This window comes from Micromesistius poutassou (assembly GCF_964030765.1).
Source record: "Micromesistius poutassou genome assembly, chromosome: 1".
NCBI classification, from domain to species: domain Eukaryota; kingdom Metazoa; phylum Chordata; class Actinopteri; order Gadiformes; family Gadidae; genus Micromesistius; species Micromesistius poutassou.
This window is the reverse complement of record NC_140271.1, coordinates 1657299-1678157: the sequence shown is the minus strand read 5'-3', so window position 1 is coordinate 1678157 and position 20859 is coordinate 1657299. Positions and strand designations below refer to the sequence as shown.

Below are 20859 nucleotides of genomic sequence, written 5' to 3'. Positions count from 1 at the left end.
CACACACACACACACACCAACATTCACCACAAACAAACCACACAGCCACCATCCTGTGTGCATGACGGTTACTTCCCACAAGGGACTCATTTGCTCAGGTGAGGCGAACGTTGAAATACAAGTCAAGAAGCTACCACAAACATCCCCCACATACTTACTTGACTGTCTGCTAACAGCTACACCGCTCACAGGGGGCTCTGATAACACAGACGTCGTAATTGAATTATCTTGATTGTTTTTTTATGTTCTATTCCCTTTTATAGGCACTGGCCGTGAGTCGAGGCCATGCAAGAGCTTCGCTTTTTTCCCCACCAAGGGTTTTTCAGTCTCTTTGGAAATGTATTCTAATTTTTGAAAAAAAAAAATAATAATCTGGGTGCATTTTATGGCCTTGAAGAGTACATCCATTTTGTTTCATCCTTCTTCCCCCCCTGCTGCCGTGATTGTACCCGGGCCTACGTCCCACCCGCTGCAAGAGTGAACCGTTTTTTTGCTTGCGAGATCGAATCGAATCAAGATGGCCGCCTCCTCCTCCTCCTCCTCGCGGCCGCCGCCGCCGCACTCCTTCATTCTGAGCGTCGCCGTGGCGATCCTCTTGGGGCTCACGCTGCAGGGCGGGTGGAACTCTGGGCCGTCGGGGCTGGTCTCCGCGCAGGCCCCCAGCCCGGGCGCCGGCGCCGGCGGCAACCAGACGACGACGGCGGCGCCCTCGGCCGCCGGGGAAGCGGCGCTGGCCAAGCCCACGGCGGCGGCGGCGGCGGCGGCCGCCGGGTCGGAGGACACCTCGGTGCCGTCCATCGGCAGCCGCTGCTGGGGCTACTTCGACGTCATGGGCCAGTGGGACCCGCCCTTCAACTGCAACGCCGGCATCTACATGTTCTGCTGCGGCTCCTGCTTCTACCGCTTCTGCTGCCAGTTCCGCATACACAGCCTGGACCAGACGTCCTGCTCCAACTACGACACGCCCGTCTGGGCCAACACGGGCAAGCCGGCGGCGCCCGTCACCGAGGTCCAGGAGGAGCCCGACCGCGACCGCACCCACATGATCGTGTACATCATCTGCGGCGTGGTGGCCATCATGGTGCTGGTGGGCATCTTCACCAAGCTGGGCCTGGAGAAGAGCCAGGGCGGGCAGACCGACATGACCAACTCCAGGTGAGCCGGGGGGGAGGGATGGGAGACAGGTGGATGGTTAAACGGATGGTTAGATGGTTGGATGGATATATGGATGGTTTGATTGATATATGGATGGGTATATTGATGGTAAGATGGATATATGGATAGATATATGGATATATGGATGGTTAGATGGAGAAATGCATAGATATATGAAAATATATATATATATATATATATATATGGATATATGGATGGTTAGATGGATAAATGTATGGATATATTGATGGTTGGATTGATATATGGATGGACATATGGATCGTTAGATTGATATATGGATGGTTAGATGGTTATATAGATGGTTAGATGTATATATCTATATGGACATATAGATATATGGATGGTTAGATGGATATACGGATGGACATATAGATATATGGATGGTTAGATGGATATACGGATGGACATATAGATATATGGATGGTTAGATGGATATACGGATGGACATATAGATATATGGTTGGATAGATTGATACAAGGATTGATATATGGATAGTTAGATGGATATATGGATGGACATATAGATATATGGATGGTTAGATGGATATATGGATGGACATATAGATATATGGATGGTTAGATGGATATATGGGTGGCTATATGGATGGATATATGAGGATGGTTAGATTGATTTATGGACGGGTGAATGGACAATGCTCATTCATGCAGTTAGTGCTGCTTCTGATGATAACTTGGGATGTGGAGGTTTTTGTAATGAGATTCGTTGGCCTTCACTCACTTACTTGCAATCACTGAATTGTGTAAGACAGTAAATTGTGTACTGTCTTACCCCAAGTGCAGAAAAATATGACTTTGATTTATTTTTTGAATTTAAAATGAATGTTTTCCCTTAAAGGCAATGACAAATGAAGAACAAACAGTGGCAGTGGCAGGAATATAGTGTGCCTGATACCCACAGGAATATAGTGTGTGTAGTGTGTAGTGATACCCACGCTTTTTACACACTTTGTTTACCTTTGGTGATTGTGCGTGTGTGTGCTTATTAGCATTCCCTCCTTGCGCCAAGCTATGCATTCATGTGTATGCTCATTTGGGGGGAGGGGTAGGGGGAGTAGCAGGACGGCAATGAGGTAATAAATCAAGAAGGCGGATCATGCTGAGGGGATGACGGGTGTGGAGGGTTCTCTAGACAAGGTCCCCGGGTAACTGACGTAAGGACGTAGGTATACAGGAAGGTAAGCAGGGGGGGACCGTCCGGGAGCAGATGGATGGAGGTTAAGGAGAGAAGAGGAGGAGGAGGAGGAGGTGTGGGCGACTAGCTAATCAGGATGGATAGAGGGAGGAATGGAAGGAAAGGTAGGTATGGATGCAGGGAAGGAAGGGGATGGAGGCAGGGAGGAATGGAAGGAGAGATAGGTATGGAAGGAGGGATGGAGGCAGGGATGAACGGAAGGAGAGATAGGTATGGAAGGAGGGCTGGAGGCAGGGATGAACGGAAGGAGAGATAGGTATGGAAGGAGGGCTGGAGGCAGGGAAGGAAGGAGGGAGGAAGCGGTAGAAGGATGGTAGGACAGAGAGGTAGGGATGGAAGAAGAGATGGCCAGTGTGGGCAGAAAGAGGGCCAACAGGAAGTTTGGAAGGACGATGTGAGGAGAGAACAGAGGGGTGAAAAGAGGGGGAGAGCAATGAAAGAAGGAGAGATAGAAGGAGATAGAGAGGGATGAAAAGGTGAAGGACTGGGTGAGGTGAAGGGAAAAGAGGGAGATGGGTGAGGTGGAAGGAAGGAAGGAGAGAGGGATGTATGGCTCAACAGCAAGAGACAGAGTCTGGATGGACGGAGTGAGGAGAAGTAAGAAAAAAGAAAATAGGGTGAGAGATTAAAGGAGGGAAGAATGGGAGGTGGAAAAGATGGAAGGAAGGAGAGACGGATGGCTGATAGCCAGCCCCTCCCCTCCGGCTTCAGGCTCTACCTGTAACCATGGTGTTCCATCGACCACACAAAGAGCTTTCATGTTTTAATTTGTATTTATGTCTGTACTTCATAAACATGGAAATATTGAGTGGAGCTGAGTGGAGCAGGCTAATGGCTAATTCTAGTGGTGTGTGTGTGTGTGTGTGTGTGTGTGTGTGTGTGTGTGTGCGTGTGTGCGTGCGTGTGTGCGTGCGTGCGTGCATGCGTGTGTGTGTGTGTGTGTTTGGGGGGGGGGGGGGGAGAGTGTGAGAGAGAGAGAGTGGGGGAGAGAGGAGAAAATGAGAGTGGTTGTGGGAGAAAGTGAGGTGAGTAAGTGGTGAAGAGTGAGAGAGGCAGTGATTGAGAGAGAGAGAGAGAGAGAGGGAGAGCGAGAGAGAGAGAGGCCTGCTGGGTGATACAGGCCTGGACGATGAGGGCCAGGGTGGGGGTGGGAGGGCGGGGCTGTTGAGTGTTTCAGTAAATCTGCTGGCTCTGGATCTCCTTGCTCCCCCACGAGGGAGCAAGTTGGCATCAGTGGATGGTGTGTGTGTGTGTGTGTTTGTGTGTGTGTGTGCCGGGAAGGAGACTCAATATTGACGTAGATCAGGAATGAGTCTGTGCAGGCTGTGACACCACTGAGGGATAGCTTCACCATGTTGAGATGTCCGCTGTGGAGTGTGCGGTTGAGGGTGCTTAAGCCACCCGTCAACCGCCCACACTCCACAGCCGCCACAGCTTCAGAAACCTCTGGAGATGAGCCACTCCTTTGATAAGGGCCATGTGATCTCAAGACGACCAGGATCTCATCTTTAGCGTCGGGCCAACGACAAGTCTCAAGTTGACAAGTTACTCATGAAGCGCCTTAAAAAACAAACCAGGTTTGCACCAAAGTGGTGTACATGTTCATTTTACAGTACAAGTGCACACACAGACAATACAGACAGATGAACACACACACACACACACACACACACACACCTAGCTCTTCCCCTCCCCTATAGTGTCCTTGAGCACAGGCAATTAAAAGCGTTTTGATCCGTAACTGAGGATCAGGCCGGATTTTCCCCCCTCTTCCCCATCAAAGGAAAACGCAGAGGACAGGGGTCATCTACAGCCCACCGCCCCTCTGCTCTCACCCTCCCACTAGTAACCACTCTTTCTCACCCCGCTACAACCCAACCCCGACCGCCGCCACCGCTGTTGAACAGAGGAGGTCTACTTGAATGCCTGCAGCAGAATCTAGTGTATGAGAGAGAGAGAGAGAGAGAAAGAGTGTGTTACAAGAGAGAGAGAGATAGTGAGAAAGAGTGTGTTACAAGAGAGAGAGAGATAGTGAGAAAGAGTGTGTTACAAGAGAGAGAGAGATAGTGAGAAAGAGTGTGTTACAAGAGAGAGAGAGATAGTGAGAAAGAGTGTGTTACAAGAGAGAGAGAGATAGTGAGAAAGAGTGTGTTACAAGAGAGAGAGAGATAATTGCTACAAAAGGGTGGGACAGAGGGCAGGAGGAGATAAAGAGCGACAGAGTGGCGTCCAGACAGGAGGTGGTGGAGGAGGAAGAGGAGGCGGGGTCAGGGAACTGTTGTGTAAAGAGATAACGTCATAACGCGCCAAAGGAAGTTTATTACTTCAGCGCGAGGTACAGAATGAGCCACTTGGGGACAGCCAGAGAGAGAGCGAGAGAGAGATTTGGGAGATAAAGAGAGAAATAAAGAGACAATAGGGGGCGACCGGAGCCGACCTGACCTCGGCATCGACCGGGTCTGAAGATAGAGAGAGCTGGCTTTGAGGACAATCCATCCAAGAGCTGGGAAGGACAGATAGAGAGTTAGAGAGGGAAGTGACCGATGTGGACGTGGGAGATAAATAGAGTGAGGGGATGGACGTAGGTGGGAGGATAAAGGGGAGATGGAGGGATGAAGGATAGAGGGATGGAATGAGAGGGGGATGGAAGGAGAGAGAGGAACGGAGGGCAAACTAATAAAACTGAGTGATGGCACGGGGAATAGAGGGCCCAGAGAGAGGAGTTGTTCTTGTTCTACTGAGGGATTCTCTGTGGAAGTCTGGACGGATCGTCGGCCAGGCTGTCTCCCCTTGGAGAAATCAGGCTTTGGATCCTCCCACCAAGGCCTGTTTATCATGTTTATAGCTGCATCTCAGTACGGCAACATAAGGTTACCAGGTCAGGATAGTGAACGGCTATGGTGATCGAATCCCAGCCAAAGGTTCTGATTTTGGGTTGTATCATCTCACTCATGGGGACCAATGAGTGAGATGCCCCTCCCCCTACCTCCTCTGTAATGACCTGGATCTGGATTCACTGTGAGTTGCTTTTGATTAAAGCTAGATGACTTATTGGTATATACTGTATAGGAGTATATATTGGAATATAGCGGTACCATATTAATAGCTAAAGTCTTTCAACCCTGAAACCTTTTCTGAACCTGGGGTACTGCCTAACCCTCTAACCCTGGACCTCGATCTGTATTCAATTTACGTTACTTTGTATAAAGTGTCTGATGGATGATCACAAAGAAATTGAATCACATGTAGCTCAAAAGAATGAAAGCACAATAAAACACTGTAATATCGGCCTGCAGTGTGTTGAGACATCCTTGCTTTGTTTTCCTCTTGTCAAAATGACTTTATCTATGCAGCCATCACAATTACAGTCCTAAACGGCTATTATTATGTGTGTTTGTCTGTGGGTGTGTATGTGTATGCATGCTTGTTTACAGTTCTGACCTGAGAGCCATCAGAAAGAGAGGGCAACGCGATCAACTTATTGATCGCTGTGAATCAGGAGGGACTATCCTAATATCAAACGATCACAACCACTGCATCTCTCGCAGTCTGCATGCCAATGACCACATCCCTGTGTGACATCCCTGTAATACATAACATCAGGTTCTTATTTTGAAACTCCACTAGATTCTAAACGCTGGAATCCATCTTGGTTCACAAGAGGATGGCGTTTGGTTTGGGAAGGAATGTGGTCGATAAGAATGAATGCAGGCCTGTTGTGCTGGGTTAGATCTGCTTTTGGACATGTTGTGGAAACCGGGGTTATTGATTGGTTCCACCAACCAAATTTAATGTGAGGCACGTTGTGATTGGATCGTTGTTTTGAATGAACACGGCACTATCACACGTTGATTAAAAAAGAAAATGGTGCGATGATTGTTATGAACTCTGTTATACCTTAATTTTTTCACAAACGTTTAGTTATATCTTAATTTCAAAAGCACAAGTTCACAGTTTTACAACCAAATTTGAATATGAAGGGAACTAACCCCTACAGATTATAAGGCAGTGTAAGTAACTCTGGAAGAACTGAGATCAAAATCAGGAGAGATGCCATGTTTATCTTCGGATAGCCTTGACAGAACAAAGTAGCCTTTCTGGATTGTATGAAAAGGGTTTGTGGCAATACGTCCTAGTTGGGAGTGATTAAGAATTCAGCCTTGCTGTTCCAAAGAGAACAAAGACAGCACTCTCGTAGAATGGTTTAGCATATTCATTTACACACATGCTTCAAAACCTCGCTTGGCCTGTATACATTTCAGAGTAGGAGCCCTTTGCGTTCACACTGGTGCACATACATTTGTGTGTGTGTGTGTGTGTGTGTGTGTGTGTGTGTGTGTGTGTGTGTGTGTGTGTGTGTGTGTGTGTGTGTGTGTGTGTGTGTGTGTGTGTGTGTGTGTGTGTGTATATGCCCGACAAATTAACACAGTAGCACAACCATGAAGCCTGAGATTTGTTTGAAAAAACGTCAACACTGGTGAAATGCATAGCGTGAAGAGAGAAATGTGACAAAGACACACGCACACGCACACAAAGCTAATATACAGTCACACACTCCCAAGTGTTTTGTTTTGCCCGCATTTGGTTTTTAGCTTGCGCAAATTAGTGATACATCTTTCCTTTTAATACATTTGTTTCACTGGGAATTCTAAATGGAATGATGCCGTTGGTTGTTTGTTTTTGGCAGTGCATGATACTGTAGATCAGGTGTTTGTTTTGTTTTAGAGAATCGATTAGCGACGCGTTGCTTCACCGCTAACTGTGTAAAATGCTTACGTCTACTGTTTTCCTCGGTAATGGTGGACACACACACTCCTGCCTTGACCTCAATCAGTTAACCTTGTTAGATCTCCACCAAGACACATCGCACACACTCCACACATCACACACACTCCACACACACACACACACACACACACACACACACACATAGTGTATGTGCGCAACAGAAAAGCTTGTTATTATTCAGCCCACTCTGGATAAGTTATTCCATTCGCAGAGGGATTGTGATCAAGGACACTGGCTATTAAGCGACCCTGTGGGAGATCCAAACAGACATTTATGTCGGCCATTTTGGCCCTCCACTGTATTGTTTCTCATCAGCAGCGCTCTCCATGTGCCTTTATTGTGCAGCCGGCGTGGCATTTTGAACGTTTATTACACTGCTGTTGACAGTTTAGAGCCACCAGATAATGACGAGTTGGCACCGGTGTTTGGACTTGTGCTGCTAAAAGTGGCATTTTTATGGGATTTGGTGTTGTGAAAACGAAGGACAATGTGTGTGTGTGTGTAGGACATTTATGTGTGTGTGTGTGTGTACTGTGTGTGTGTGTGTGTGTGTGTGTGTGTGTGTGTGTGTGTGTGTAGCTCTATAAGACTAATGTTTAACCACCAACGGGCTACAGCTACATCATATCCCCGTGCTTAAACTTCCAAATACATCACAACCCTCCCGTTATTTTCTAATGAAGGCATCCAAGGCCAACGGATTTTGATGGAAACAATGTGACCTTGTGAGTTGTGGGTAGGAAGCGGTGTCTCTTTAAGGATCCAAAGATCTTAAACCTCCTCTGAGCATATCCGGCTCCAGCTCTTCGCTGCAGTCAGCACCTCTATCTTTAGTATCGTCACTGTTTGGTGCCGCGCATTAGCGCTAGCTTCACGCTGTTTTTAAAACTAGTCTTTCTCAACTTCCTTCTTTTTAATGTCAAGTAGGCTACTTACTTGCCCTAGCCGAACTCCATGAAATGAACACTTTGTTGTCAGCAGTCCAGCAATAAAAAGACACAAAAGCAACATATAAAAAGCACCCCACCAGGAAACTTTCCAATTGAAAGCAGCCAACTGAAATGAATAAGCAAATATTGTTTAGGTATTTTATGAAGGCTGCTTATTGCCCTTTATAGAAGACAGCGAAGAAACCAGACAAAGGAGGGGAATCGACGAGCGATGCGTAAAAAGGTAGGAATGGAGAGCGAGAGGAGCATTACATTGAATTAATGTGATAATCCAAGATCCTTTTTTACACTCACCATTTCGTCATGGCGATTCGCCAAAATTCATCCTGAGAATTGTGCCGGTGTGCAGTTTTGTACGAGGGAAAATGAGGGGAAATTACTAAATTGAGTGAAACGAACAGACTGTGTGATATAGTTATGTAGCCATCTGGAATAACTAGACCCATGTCCTTCTTTCCCTTCTTTGGCTGTTTGGAGTTTAGGAGTGTTATTCCGAAAATGATATTACTATGTTTAGCAAAGGTTTTGCTTGCTTTGTTTTGCTTAAAACACTAATTTGGACAAATAAACCTTTATAAACACTGACAAAGTTAGATGAATAGGGGATTGACGGATAGTAAGATAGATATGTTGATATATATTGGATAAATATACAACAGATCAATAATTAGAGATGGAAGCATATATATCGCTATATTGTGTGTGTGTGTCTGCGTGTTTGTACGTGTGCGTGAGTGTGTGTGTGTGTGTGTGTGTGTGTGTGTTTGTGCGCGCCCATTTGTATCCACTTAATATTTTGCATGAGAGAGCAATACCGGCTCTGAAGTGGATTAATTGAGAAATCATGCAAGCACTACATCCCTGTTGCATCCAGAATGGTATCTGCTAAAACAGACTCGTTCTACCCATGCACTTACTGTAGACACAGTTTATCAAAATTCACTCTATGCATCTACTTGCTCAGGTGTAAATAATACGGAAACCATATCTTGTCTCCTCGCAACATCATGCAAAAGTCACCTACGGAACGTGCTTTTGCCATGTTCTAAAGATAAACAGTGAACAATAACCTTTTGTGGTACTTTTACATACCAAAAATTGAGATTTCGATGGATAGACTGACAGACAGACAGACAGACAGGTGGATGTATTGTTGGATGATAGACAGACAGTTCGCTGGATGGATGGATGGGTAGATAAATATGTAGATGTATGGAGAATTCAGTGTGTGTCCATCGTCTCCAAAGAGGTTTGTATGTTAAGGTAATGTAAAGGTACATTGTGTGTGTGTGTGTGTGTGTGCTTGTGTGTGTGCGTCAGTGTGTTCAATGTGTTCCAGGGGTGGATGATTGTAACTCTGCACCACGCCCCAGTGCAGCAGTCGTACTGAGAGACAAATCACTGCAGACCCCAAAGTCCCTCTGCTCAACTGTTGCTGCAGTCTCTGTGGGCGCGCACACACACACACACACACACACACACACACACACACACACACACACACACACACACACACACACACACACACACACACACACACACACACACACACACACACGCACAGACACAGGGAGCTGCCATCCCCTCAACCTCTCCATATTTCTGGTCTCCTCCCACTCTCCACGTCTTAAGGCTGCTTCTGCTGTTGTTTCCTCTCCTCCATCACCCCCTTCTCTCTATCATTTTGATGTCTTCTCGGGATACTATTTTTCTGTTTTTATCTTTTGTTTTTGTGGAAGACTTTTTTCTGTTTGAAATGCTTTTAATGAACAGAGGAGCGTATTGTGGAGATCATTATTCAGATCAGAATTGTGTTGTAAAGGTTTTGACAAAGTATTTTTGAAAGAACCATAGTGCTAAAAACATGAGATCTGGTTCAAGAAGATTCGTGTTTGGTAGACACGGTTAGGTAAACTTAATCCACATCGAGACATGTGGTTGTTATGGTTTTGGGGAAGGGTTTTGTAATGATTTGAGAACCGGTTTAACTAATTGGTTCTGGTAGGGTACAACATTAGCTAATGAACATTAACAAATTAGGGCTTGGCTTGGATTCAAATAAGCTTATAGGTGGATGGTAATTAAATGAAGTAATGGTTTAATATATTAAGTAAGTTCCTCAGTGACACATTATAATCTGTCTCATGTGTAGATAAGTGCAAAAACAAGTATTGCATGTGTTTGTATGTGTGTGGGTGTGTGTGTGTGTGTTTGTGAAGGGGGAAGGTGTGTGTTTTTGTGTGTGCTGGGTGCATTTTGAGTTTGGGAACATGGTGTCTGAGACGATTTCTATTTTCACTCTGGTGGTCCCGGCAACGGTGGCCGTGCTGCTTGTGGATTGACGTCGTTCCCAAGTCACCCTGACAGAAAATCAACTGCTAACATGGTAGTGTTTGTTGGAGCGAGCAAAGCAGCGAGTGCCACCACCCCCACCACCACCCCCCCGCCATCACCATCCATCCCTACCGCCACAACCACCAACGCCACCACCATCACCACTACCTCCATGAACACCAAAGCGGCTTCCTCCCTTCATTACTAAAACTGACCCCACCACCACCACCCCCTCCATCACCATCCATCCCTACCACCACAACCACCAACGCCACCACCATCACCACTACCTCCATGGACACCAAAAATGCCTCCTCCCTTCATTACTAAAACTGACCCCACCACCACCACCCCCTCCATCACCATCCATCCCTACCACCACAACCACCAATGCCACCACCATCACCACTACCTCCATGGACACCAAAAATGCCTCCTCCCTTCATTACTAAAACTGACCCCACCACCACCACCCCCTCCATCACCATCCATCCCTACCGCCACAACCACCAACGCCACCACCATCACCACTACCTCCATGGACACCAAAACGGCCTCCTCCTTCATTACTAAAACTGACCCCACCACCACCACCCCCTCCATCACCATCCATCCCTACCGCCACAACCACCAACGCCACCACCATCACCACTACCTCCATGAACACCAAAACGGCCTCCTCCTTCATTACTAAAACTGACCCCACCACCACCACCCCCTCCATCACCATCCACGCCCACCACCCTAACTACCTCCTTCTACTGCTCCACCATCCCATCACCACCTCCACCACCACCTCCCTCATCCATGTGTCTATGGCTGAATGAATGTATAGATACGTTATGAGTATTTATAAACTGCATTAGGCAAATGGAGGATAAATTGAAGCATCTGCTTTTATCAGCCAGAGATCTTCATCACAAGCCATGTGTGTGTTGGGGGGTTCCGGGAATGGAACTACAGTTGTTTTTTGATGTTTGATCTTAATCTCTTATCTAATCAAAATGGAGGATGCAAGATGGCTCTTTTACAGTGCCAGTGGCAGAGCTCCAAGGTTTGGGTCACACTGGAACTTGGCAGCTGCTAGATCCACTTAATCGTGAAACTATTAAAAAGTGATGGTTAAACTCTGGCACAGCTAAACCGCAGTTTTGCACGGTAAACAAGCACTGTAGGGAGTGAAAATGATTTGGTAAACCAGCAGTTGTAGTAGTGCAAATGTTTTCAAAGCTGGTAGTGTTAGTAAGTTAGTAAAGAGCTAGCTAAGATAGCATAAGTGTTAGAAGTGGGATTATATCTGTTATGATTATATCTGTTGTCAGTTCCCAAAAATAGCCAAGCAACCATTTTGATGAAATTCAATCCATGTTCAAAACCTTGCAAACCATAAGTGTTGGAGAATACTCACTATCCAGTGCTGTTTGTATGCACTTGCTTGTGTTTGACAAAACAAAGATACAGCGGAGATGTAGAGTTGCAACACACTTGTTCGGAATAGAATAGATGTTATTAGCTTGCCAAATTGCCAAATGTCAGAGTGCGCTTGATGAACAAAAAGCACGGCTGTGTAACACCTCACGTACATACGACAATTTCAACAATTAACTTGGGGTCTTAGAAAACCATCTTAACACACTTAACTAGCAACACTCTTTAACAACAGGTCCTAAGGCTGATTTATTATAACATCACCACAGTACTTATTTTGAGTGGATGTCAAGTCTACGATCTGACTGCTCTCCCACTGATATAATACTGACGGTCTGAACGACTATGTGAAATCACATTCAAACATCCCTGCGTGTTATGTTTTAATATGCGGCCGAGAGAGCTTATGTACAGCTCTCACTCTCTCTCTCTCTCTCTCTGGCAGTGAGACAGTCGATATGTGTGCTCTAATTATACTGTCGGCATATCAATGTTCCAATGTCAGAGTGATACAACGCTGGGAGCTCCTGCTGAGGAACGCCTGACACCCCTGTCTGTCACAGCAGGGGGGGGGGCGGGGCTTACGAGACAGGAGGGAGCGAAGTAAAGACGGACGGAGGTCTGAGATTAAAGGAGAAGGGAGGGGAGAGGGATAGAATGAAGAAAAAGGGAAAGATGGGATGAATGAAATAAAGAGCTATAGAGTATGTATGTATATATATAGAAAGCATATATAAAAAAGTACAAAATAAAATAGTAGCTATGGTCAGAAGAGTTTGTAGAAAGACAAGCTTGAATAAATAAAGAAAGACCAGCGAGAGACAGATATGTTTTCTGAAGTAGGACAACTTTGCTCTGTATTAGATACTCTCCATAGTTCCAGATAAGAGGGAAGGAAAGAAAGATAGAAAGAGCGAAATGCCATGGAGAAGTTTTCTGAAGCAAGGAAAGGATCAGAAGAGACAGAAGATGTGTCAGACAGTCAGAACGGGATACAGACGGAACCACGGCTAAACAGAGCTAAGTCGTGTGAAGAGGGGTGGATCAGGATGGGAATACTTGTTGTCCTTGAGCGAGTTTGAAAACAATACAATACTCCCCGAGGGCGCTGCTTGAAATAACAGAGGAATGGAAAGTGGCGGCAAAAAGAGGAGAGGGGGGAGAAGAATCATCTATGATCTTTTTACTGCCAAATGGGGGTAATGATGACACAATATACACCCAACACACCCGTTCTCCTCCTCCTCCTCACTTTATGGACCGATGTGTGTGTGTTTTTCTTTGTTTTTATTTTTGAAATCAAACTAAGAAAGTGCCTTTCTTAGTTTGATTTCTCTCTTCCTTCCTTCCTTCCTTCCATTCTGACCTCCATCCTTCGTACTGTTCTGTCTTCCCTTCAAGACTGAAGACTTTTATGTTTGCTTTAGCTTTCTGCTAAATCTTTAATACATTGGCACTTTCTAAAATGCTTTTTTTTACTTTGCCTTTATTTTCTATATATTTTTTGTGTTTTTTTTACTCTTAATACATGATCTGATACCAGGGAGACTGTTAATACAAGACAATGCATTTTTTAACTTTGCATATGTTTTCTTTTACTTATATACAGTATATAAATATAAATGAAGTTGCCTTGCCTTGCCTTCCTTCGTACCATTCTGTCTTTCTTCCCTTCTGGCTTCTTAGCTTTCTTCCAACCTTCCTTTCTGGCTTCCTTCCATTCTGCCTTCTTTCCTTGCTGCCTACCTTCCTTCCTTGGCTTGTTTTCCCTTTTCCTTCCTATTTAAATTCCTCCTTCCATCTTTTCTGTCTTACTTCTTTTTTGCATCCCTTCCTTTCCTCCCTCTCTCTCCCTTCCTCCCTTCCTTCCTTCCTTCATCCCTTCCGTCTTTCATTCCCTCATGTCAATCATACATGGTTTTCAGCTTGTGCGGTGCGAGTGTGTGCTGTTCATGAGGCTGTGGTCTTTGATGGGCATAAAAGCTCATTTCAACATTCACTCATTCAACTTTTCAAAAGCGAGATCCGCCGTCTAGCGAGCCCGTCAACAGATGTTTTGTTTTTTTTGGGGGCAGAGCCATCTTCGTTCCATCGTGTGTAAAAACACTTCACGGCGGAGGCGCCCTGTCAGAGCGCCGTGCTCCGATTGGACGGCGCCCGGTTACCGTCCTCAAGGACACTGTAGGCGGAGTGCCCTTGAGCCAGACGCCTCACGCTGCTAACAGCTTCTGACAAGCGCCCCATGTCGCCTCGCCCCGCCGGCGCCTCCCCCGGAGGCGGGGATGTGAGGTATTAACTGTAAAGAAAATAAACACCCACAGAGGCTGGGAAAAATCCATGGACGTTTTAATTTGCATGCATGCCATGGCGTGCCTGCAAAGGCAGAGCATATGGAAATGAAATGCGTTCAAAGCACGGCGTAGCTGTGGCTTTGCCATGTGCACGGCCGTACGCCTGCACCGCGGCAGAATGCCATCCACTCTCAGTGACCTTGGCGATGAACGAGCGGGGTAATCCAGCGTCTGGGATTGTTGACTCCCTTGCCAGAAGGTTCCGGGTTATATTTCCACCTTTGCCCTACCTGCACCTTGTTTAACCAGCTCCCCTCCTACCCACTCCGTAATGACGTGTCTCTGTACTAACATACGTGTTTCCTAAATGGGGTTTAATGGATTTATACTTTATTCCCATTTGTGAGACCCAAAAGAATAAAGATAAAACACAACATAACAACATAACCTAATATTGCCCTTGCAAATATTAAAACCCTTCAAAGAGAAATATTGAATCATCTTTTCGGAGGCGCTGCCATAACCCTTGCATCATATAAAACGTCAAAAGGTATTTGTCCAACACCGAATCCCAGTGTTTGCCTCCCAAGTCCTGTGACACTGAGTATGATCCGGCCGTGTGTATTTACGCAGACCGTCGCTACGGAGACAGTTATCTGACCCCCCCCCCCCCCGCGCCGATACGAGAACTACACTTCTGGCTCTCGGGTGGCTTGGCTTCGGGGGACAGAGCTCAGCGGTCACGTGTACGCCAGTGTGCCTTCGGTGGACTGCTGGGTCGATGTCACATTTGTCTCTCTGGGAGCGGAGTGATTATTTACTACATATATTGAGTCCCTCACAGTGGACGCTTTCATCCAAAGCAACTTGTTCAAATTGGACTTTTTCATGCCATTAAGGAGCAGTGGAGTGAGGGCATCTTGCTCCTAAAGATGCTGATAGGTAGACTGGTAAACTGGTAAATTGAGTTATGATTCCCTCTTCCTGATGAGCGCATTTAGCCCAGCGTTTTTTGTGGGCGTCTTCTGTATTGATGTCATTGGGCCTTTCAAAGCCACACCCCCTTCCTCCATAAACCTCTCTCTCTCTCTCTCTCTCTCTCTCTCTCTCTCTCTCTCTCTCTCTTTCTCTCTCTCTCTATATATATATACTATATCTCTTCCTCCTCTCCATCATGTCTGCAGTGCCCAAGGGTGTTCCACGCTCCTATCCTGGCACCCTTTGAGAAAAGAGCGTACACATGCACTAACTCACTCATTCACTCACTCACTCACTCACATGCACATTCACTCACATTCACAGATAAACCTGCTTACATAAGAGAGGAGTGGGTCGAGGGATGAAGATGGAGGAAGGAAAGACGCAGAGCGAGGGGGAGAGGGGGGGGGGGGGGGGGGGGCGGAGGCGAGGCACAGCGAATACAGGGAACGGGAGAGTGAAGCTGATTAGTCTGCAGACAGCAAAGGAGTCAAGTATCGATTGGTGATTCAGGTCTTGTTTGACAAAGTGAAATGTTTGTATTTGCATTTGGACACACTGGCTGACACACAAGCAGACACGGACAGACAGACAATGATGAGGAGAGAGTGAGACAAGACAAGATCACAGGAGCTGAAATCTGAAAGATCAGCCCAGGGCAGACACCTACCTTCATCTACCTCTCCCTTCATGCTCCCTTTTGCCTTTTATCTGTTTTGATCATAACTCGTTTTATCTGTCCTCCCATCCCTCCTCCACTCCCTTTTCTCTTTGACCCTGCTGCTAGCTCAGCTCCCCCTCTTGCTGCTCCATCACTCGCTTACCTGTCAGTACTCTTTTACCTCCTCATCCGCTCCTCTTCTGGGATAACTACAGTCTGCCTTCTCAGTCTTCTTTCTGTACATTTTACATCCAGTTAAAATGTAAAGCTCCATTTATTTTCTATCCATCCATCCATCCCTATTCTACCATGCTTCGATTCCTAAATCCCTTGCTCCACTTATCCATCCCTCCATTATTCTGACCCTCCCTCCATCCCTTCATCCATGCATCCCTCCTTCCATCGATCCATTACCATCTATCCAACCTTCCATCCATCCATGTCAAATGGTTGTTTAGCTTATTCTGCTCCATATGTCTTGGAAATGCAAATATTGGTTGCTGTTTCATTTCCTTAGCAAGTGTATTTGTATTGTCACTATTAGTCGGCATAGTCGTCTTAGAGACAAGTTGTTTTATTGTGAAAACTTCAAAACTTGCAATCTTTTCTGGCCGATAATAATTGCACGTGCTAAAGACAATGAGTTTGTCACTGAATATGTCTTAACAATGTTTTGATCTCATTCAGAAGTCTAACCATTAATCATTTCATTGTTGCAGTAAACGTTCGCATTGTATTTCAAATTTAAATTAGGAAAACAAAATCACTATGCTATACTGCACCATATGCAGACATTAGAAAATTCACAGGTTATGATCAATATCATTATATTACAGTTTTGTACGTTTCTTATATTTTTGGGACAACTTCTGATTTGAAGAGGGCCTTTTTGATAATGCTCTTCTTTTGGGGGCATAATCTGGAAAACAACTACAAGCTTGTTACTTCAGCCCTGAGACCAAGAGACTATACTCCTCTGAGAAGAAGTATGAGTTCATTACTTCAGTCCAGAGACCAGGAGACACTTAACTATCCTCAGAGAAATTATGACTTAGGTGGCGTCAGCCCTGAGACCAGGAGAGACTTCACTGCCCTCACACGAAGTATGACCTAGGTGGCTCCAGCCCTCAGACCAGAAGACACTAAACTGCCCTGAGACAAAGTATGACTTGCGTTACTTTAGCCCTCAGACAAGGAGGGACTAAAATGCCCTCAGAAGAATATTTTCTGTTGTTAATTCAGCCCTGAGTCAGAAGAGAATAAGCTCCCCTCACCAAAAAAATGCAAAAATAAAATAACCAAAATGAAGAATACAATCTATCTATATCAATAAAGCAAATGCTCATTTAAGTTCACCAGGGGAGACACGGTCTGAGACACGGGAAACACTTTATACAGGGCTGTGGGTTATGTGGTCTGTGGTTTCTATGGTTATAAGGCTCATGTTTATGGATTTAGGACCTTTGGTTTTCCTGATGTATTCTTTCTTATGTGTGTGTGTGTGTGTGTGTGTGTGTGTGTGTGTGTGTGTGTGTGTGTGTGCGAAGCCTTTCACACTATGTGCATTCAAAGAATGTAATGGCAGTGAGGGGATTCTGCTGCGTATTTCTCTCTCTCTCTCTCTCCCTCTCCCTCTCTCATCCATCTATGTTCTTCTTCTCCTCTCTCTTGTCATCCATCGTTCTACTTCTCTCTTATTTTATTTCACTTTATTTCGCTCTCATTTGCCATCCATCTCTCTCCCTCTCTTTATTTATTGTATTCTCCCTTGCTCTATCTATCCAAACCTCTTGCTCTCTCTCTCTCTCTCTCTCTCTCTCTCTCTCTCTCTCTCTCTCTCTCTCTCTCTCTCTCTCTCTCTCTCTCTCCTCCCCACTCTCACTCTCTGATCATTTATTTCTCGCATCCTCCCTTTCTTACTAAGTGATGAGTGTACCGCCCTGCTTAGCTCATGCTAATGTCTCCAGGGGGTGAGGGGGATTTATATGTGTGTGTGTTCTTCTCTGCTCCTTTCTGTTCCTCTCCTCCTCTTTGGTCCACTCTGCTCTTCTCTGCTCCTGTCTGTTCCTTCTCCCCTCTTTGCTCCTTCTCTCTCCTCCTCTGCTTCGCTCTCACCTTCTCTCATCCTCTCTGCTCCTCTCTGCTCCTCTCTCAGCTCTGCTCCTCCATCCTATTCGCTTCTGTCTCTACCCCTCTGGCCCTCTCCACCTCCACTCTCATTCCTCCCTCCCTCTTCTCTATCTCCCTCCTCCTCTCTGCTCTTCTTTCCACCTCTCTGCTCTTCTCTCCTCCTCTCTGGTCCTTTCTCCGATCCTCTACTTTTCTCTCCTCTTTTCCTCTACTCTCTCCTGCTCTCTGCATATGTATCTGCCTATCTTTCCTCATCTCTCCTCTTCTCTGCATATCTCTCATTTTCTTTACTCCTCCCTCCTCCCTTCTCCTCTCTCTCCCTCTGTTTTCCTCTCTCCACTCTTCTCTGCTATTCTCTCTTCCTCTCTCTTCCTCTCTCCTCATCTCTGCTCCTCTCTCCTGCTCCTTATGAGGTAATCTCGAAGAGCCCCTTGTTGTAAAGCTGCTAATCAATGCACTTAAAGTATGTGTGTGTGTGTGTGTGTGTGTGTGTGTGTGTGTGTGTGTGACTGTGTGTGTGTGTGTGTGTGTGTGTGTGTGTGTGTGTTGGCCTGGATAAGCTAAGACACACATACATCGCAATCTGAGTGCAGTGCGCTAATAAACTGTTGAAGGATACAACACATCTATCAAAGTGTCTATGAAAGACAATATGCATTTAGACTCATAACAGAAAAGCCCACTTGTTAAGATGATAACACAACAGAGGTCAAAAGGGACACAGATCTTTCTATATATAAATATATAAATATATTACTGCAGGCTAGTAGCCAAGATTGTGCTCTGAAGACCTCATTAAAAACAGACGGACATTAGGAGACACTCATAGTCACTGACACACACACAAACACAGTACACACACATAAATGTTGCTCCTCACTGAGTCAAATGCTGGCTTCCCCTTTGTAGACCATATGGGTTCAAAACATGCACACTATACCATTCATACTTACCAACCATGAGCCTTCAGAAATTGGCAGATTTATCAGAATCCGTCACAGGGGGTTTGAGGGTTTGTCTCAGACTTTTTTTTAAGGTTGTGAATCACAAAATAAGAAGCAGACAGAAAATCGGTTTTGTATACAAATGTTTACTACCATAATACATATATATATATATACTGTATATATACAGTAGCTTTCTTTTTACCTTTGGCTCCATTTTATTTACACATCACAAGTGTGTAGCTAGCACCAGCAGCAATTGCACCTAATAGTGCTGCCTGATGGATGGCTAATAACAACATTCTGGCATCTCAACGCGTTGCGTTATGATTGGATGAGTAACTTCTAGTCAAACTATTACAGACCATTCATGTCCCCCAGCCTCCTAGATACGAGTGGCAGTTTTAAAAAAGAAATACAACAATGAATCTCTTGCAGGATATTCATTGTTGCATTTATTTTTTTATTCTGCGCAAGATTGTTGTTGCTGTTGGAATACCCGGAGTGGACACTGAAAACCGGGACTCTCCTGGGAAATACACACTTTCAATATTTACTTGATCTTAAGACGCACATACACACACACACACACACGCACATGCACACGCACATACACGCACACGCACACGCCACACGCACATGAGTCAGACCAGGTTTGGATGAAAAAGGGATACCGGGAGTGGACACTGAAAACCGGGACTCTCCTGGGAAATACACACTTTCAATATTTACTTGATCTTAAGACACACACACACACGCGCACACACACACACACACACACACATACACACACACACACACGCACACGCACACGCACACGCCACACACACACACACATGAGTCAGACCAGGTTTGGATGAAAAAGGGAAAGAGAGAAAGAGGGAGACATGGAAATGGGTGTGTCCGTGTTACATAGAGGGAGACAGTGAGTGAGGTGTGTGTGTGTCCGTGTTTAATGGAGAGGAAGACTGTGAGGGAGGGTTAGAGATGGGTGTGTCTATGTGTGACAGGGAGAGAGAGAGAGAGGGAAGAGAGTGAGAGAGGGGTGTGTCTGCATGTAACAGAGATAAGGGGAGAGCGACAGGGAGAGAGAGCAAAGACGTGTGTGTGTGTGTGTGTGTGTGTGTGTGTGTGTGTGTGTGTGTGTGTGTGTGTGTGTGTGTGTGTGTGTGTGTGTGTGTGTGTGTGTGTGTGTGTGTGTGTGTGTGTGTGTGTGTAACAGAGTGAGACAAGGAGAGAGAGACAGGGACAGCGACATAGAGTGAGACAGGTGTGGTTGTGTGCCACAGAGAGAGAGAGAGGGAGAGAGTGACAGGAGTGTGTTGGTGTGTAAAAGAGAGAGACAGACAAAGAGAGGGGGTGAGAGGGTGAATCAGAGGATAGTTTGTTATGTTGCAGCTACTGATCTGAGCTGACGGGTGTAGCTAAGCGCAGCTAAACAACACACGTAACAGCGAGGGAGGGGCTGAGTAACCCAGCGACAGAAAATTGGGTACAAATGGAGGACAGACGGACGGACAGAGATATAGAGAGGGAGACAGAGAGACACAGAGTGAGAGATTGTGTACATGTGTGTGTGTCAGAGATAGTTTAAAATAGGAAATGATGGAGAGATAAAAACGGGATAGAAAAAGAAGAGGATGAATTGTGTGTGTGTGTGTGTGTGTGTGTGTGTGTGTGTGTGTGTGTGTGTGTGTGTGTGTGTGTGTGTGTGTGTGTGTGTGTGTGTGTGTGTGTGTGTGTGTGTGTGTGTGTGTGTGTGTGTGTGTGTGTGCACGCCAGAGAACGATAATGGGTGTGGAAGAGAAGAGAAACGAAAAGGGAGAGGAAGGCATGGACTTGAATTAGGGAGTCATTGGAAATTAAATGGAATTAAATGAGGTGGACTACAATGTGGGAGAAGAAAGGGATGGAGAAGTAAAGATAATGGCGAGAGGGAGGGGGAGAGAGGGAAAGGGCATGGGAA

At 45.7% G+C, this 20859-nt stretch overlaps 1 protein-coding gene across 1 annotated transcript in view; it reads left to right on the top strand.

Moving 5' to 3' along the window:
• Positions 1-517: 517 nt before the first annotated feature.
• The window catches only part of LOC311381543 (protein shisa-8-like), a gene marked incomplete at both ends in the record, with an annotated part of 87093 nt that continues 66751 nt past the window's right edge, over positions 518-20859 (top strand). The window contains one exon of the mRNA XM_084488466.1: positions 518-1155. Coding sequence (XP_084344592.1) covers positions 518-1155 — 638 coding nt within the window. The remainder of the gene's footprint in view (positions 1156-20859) is intronic.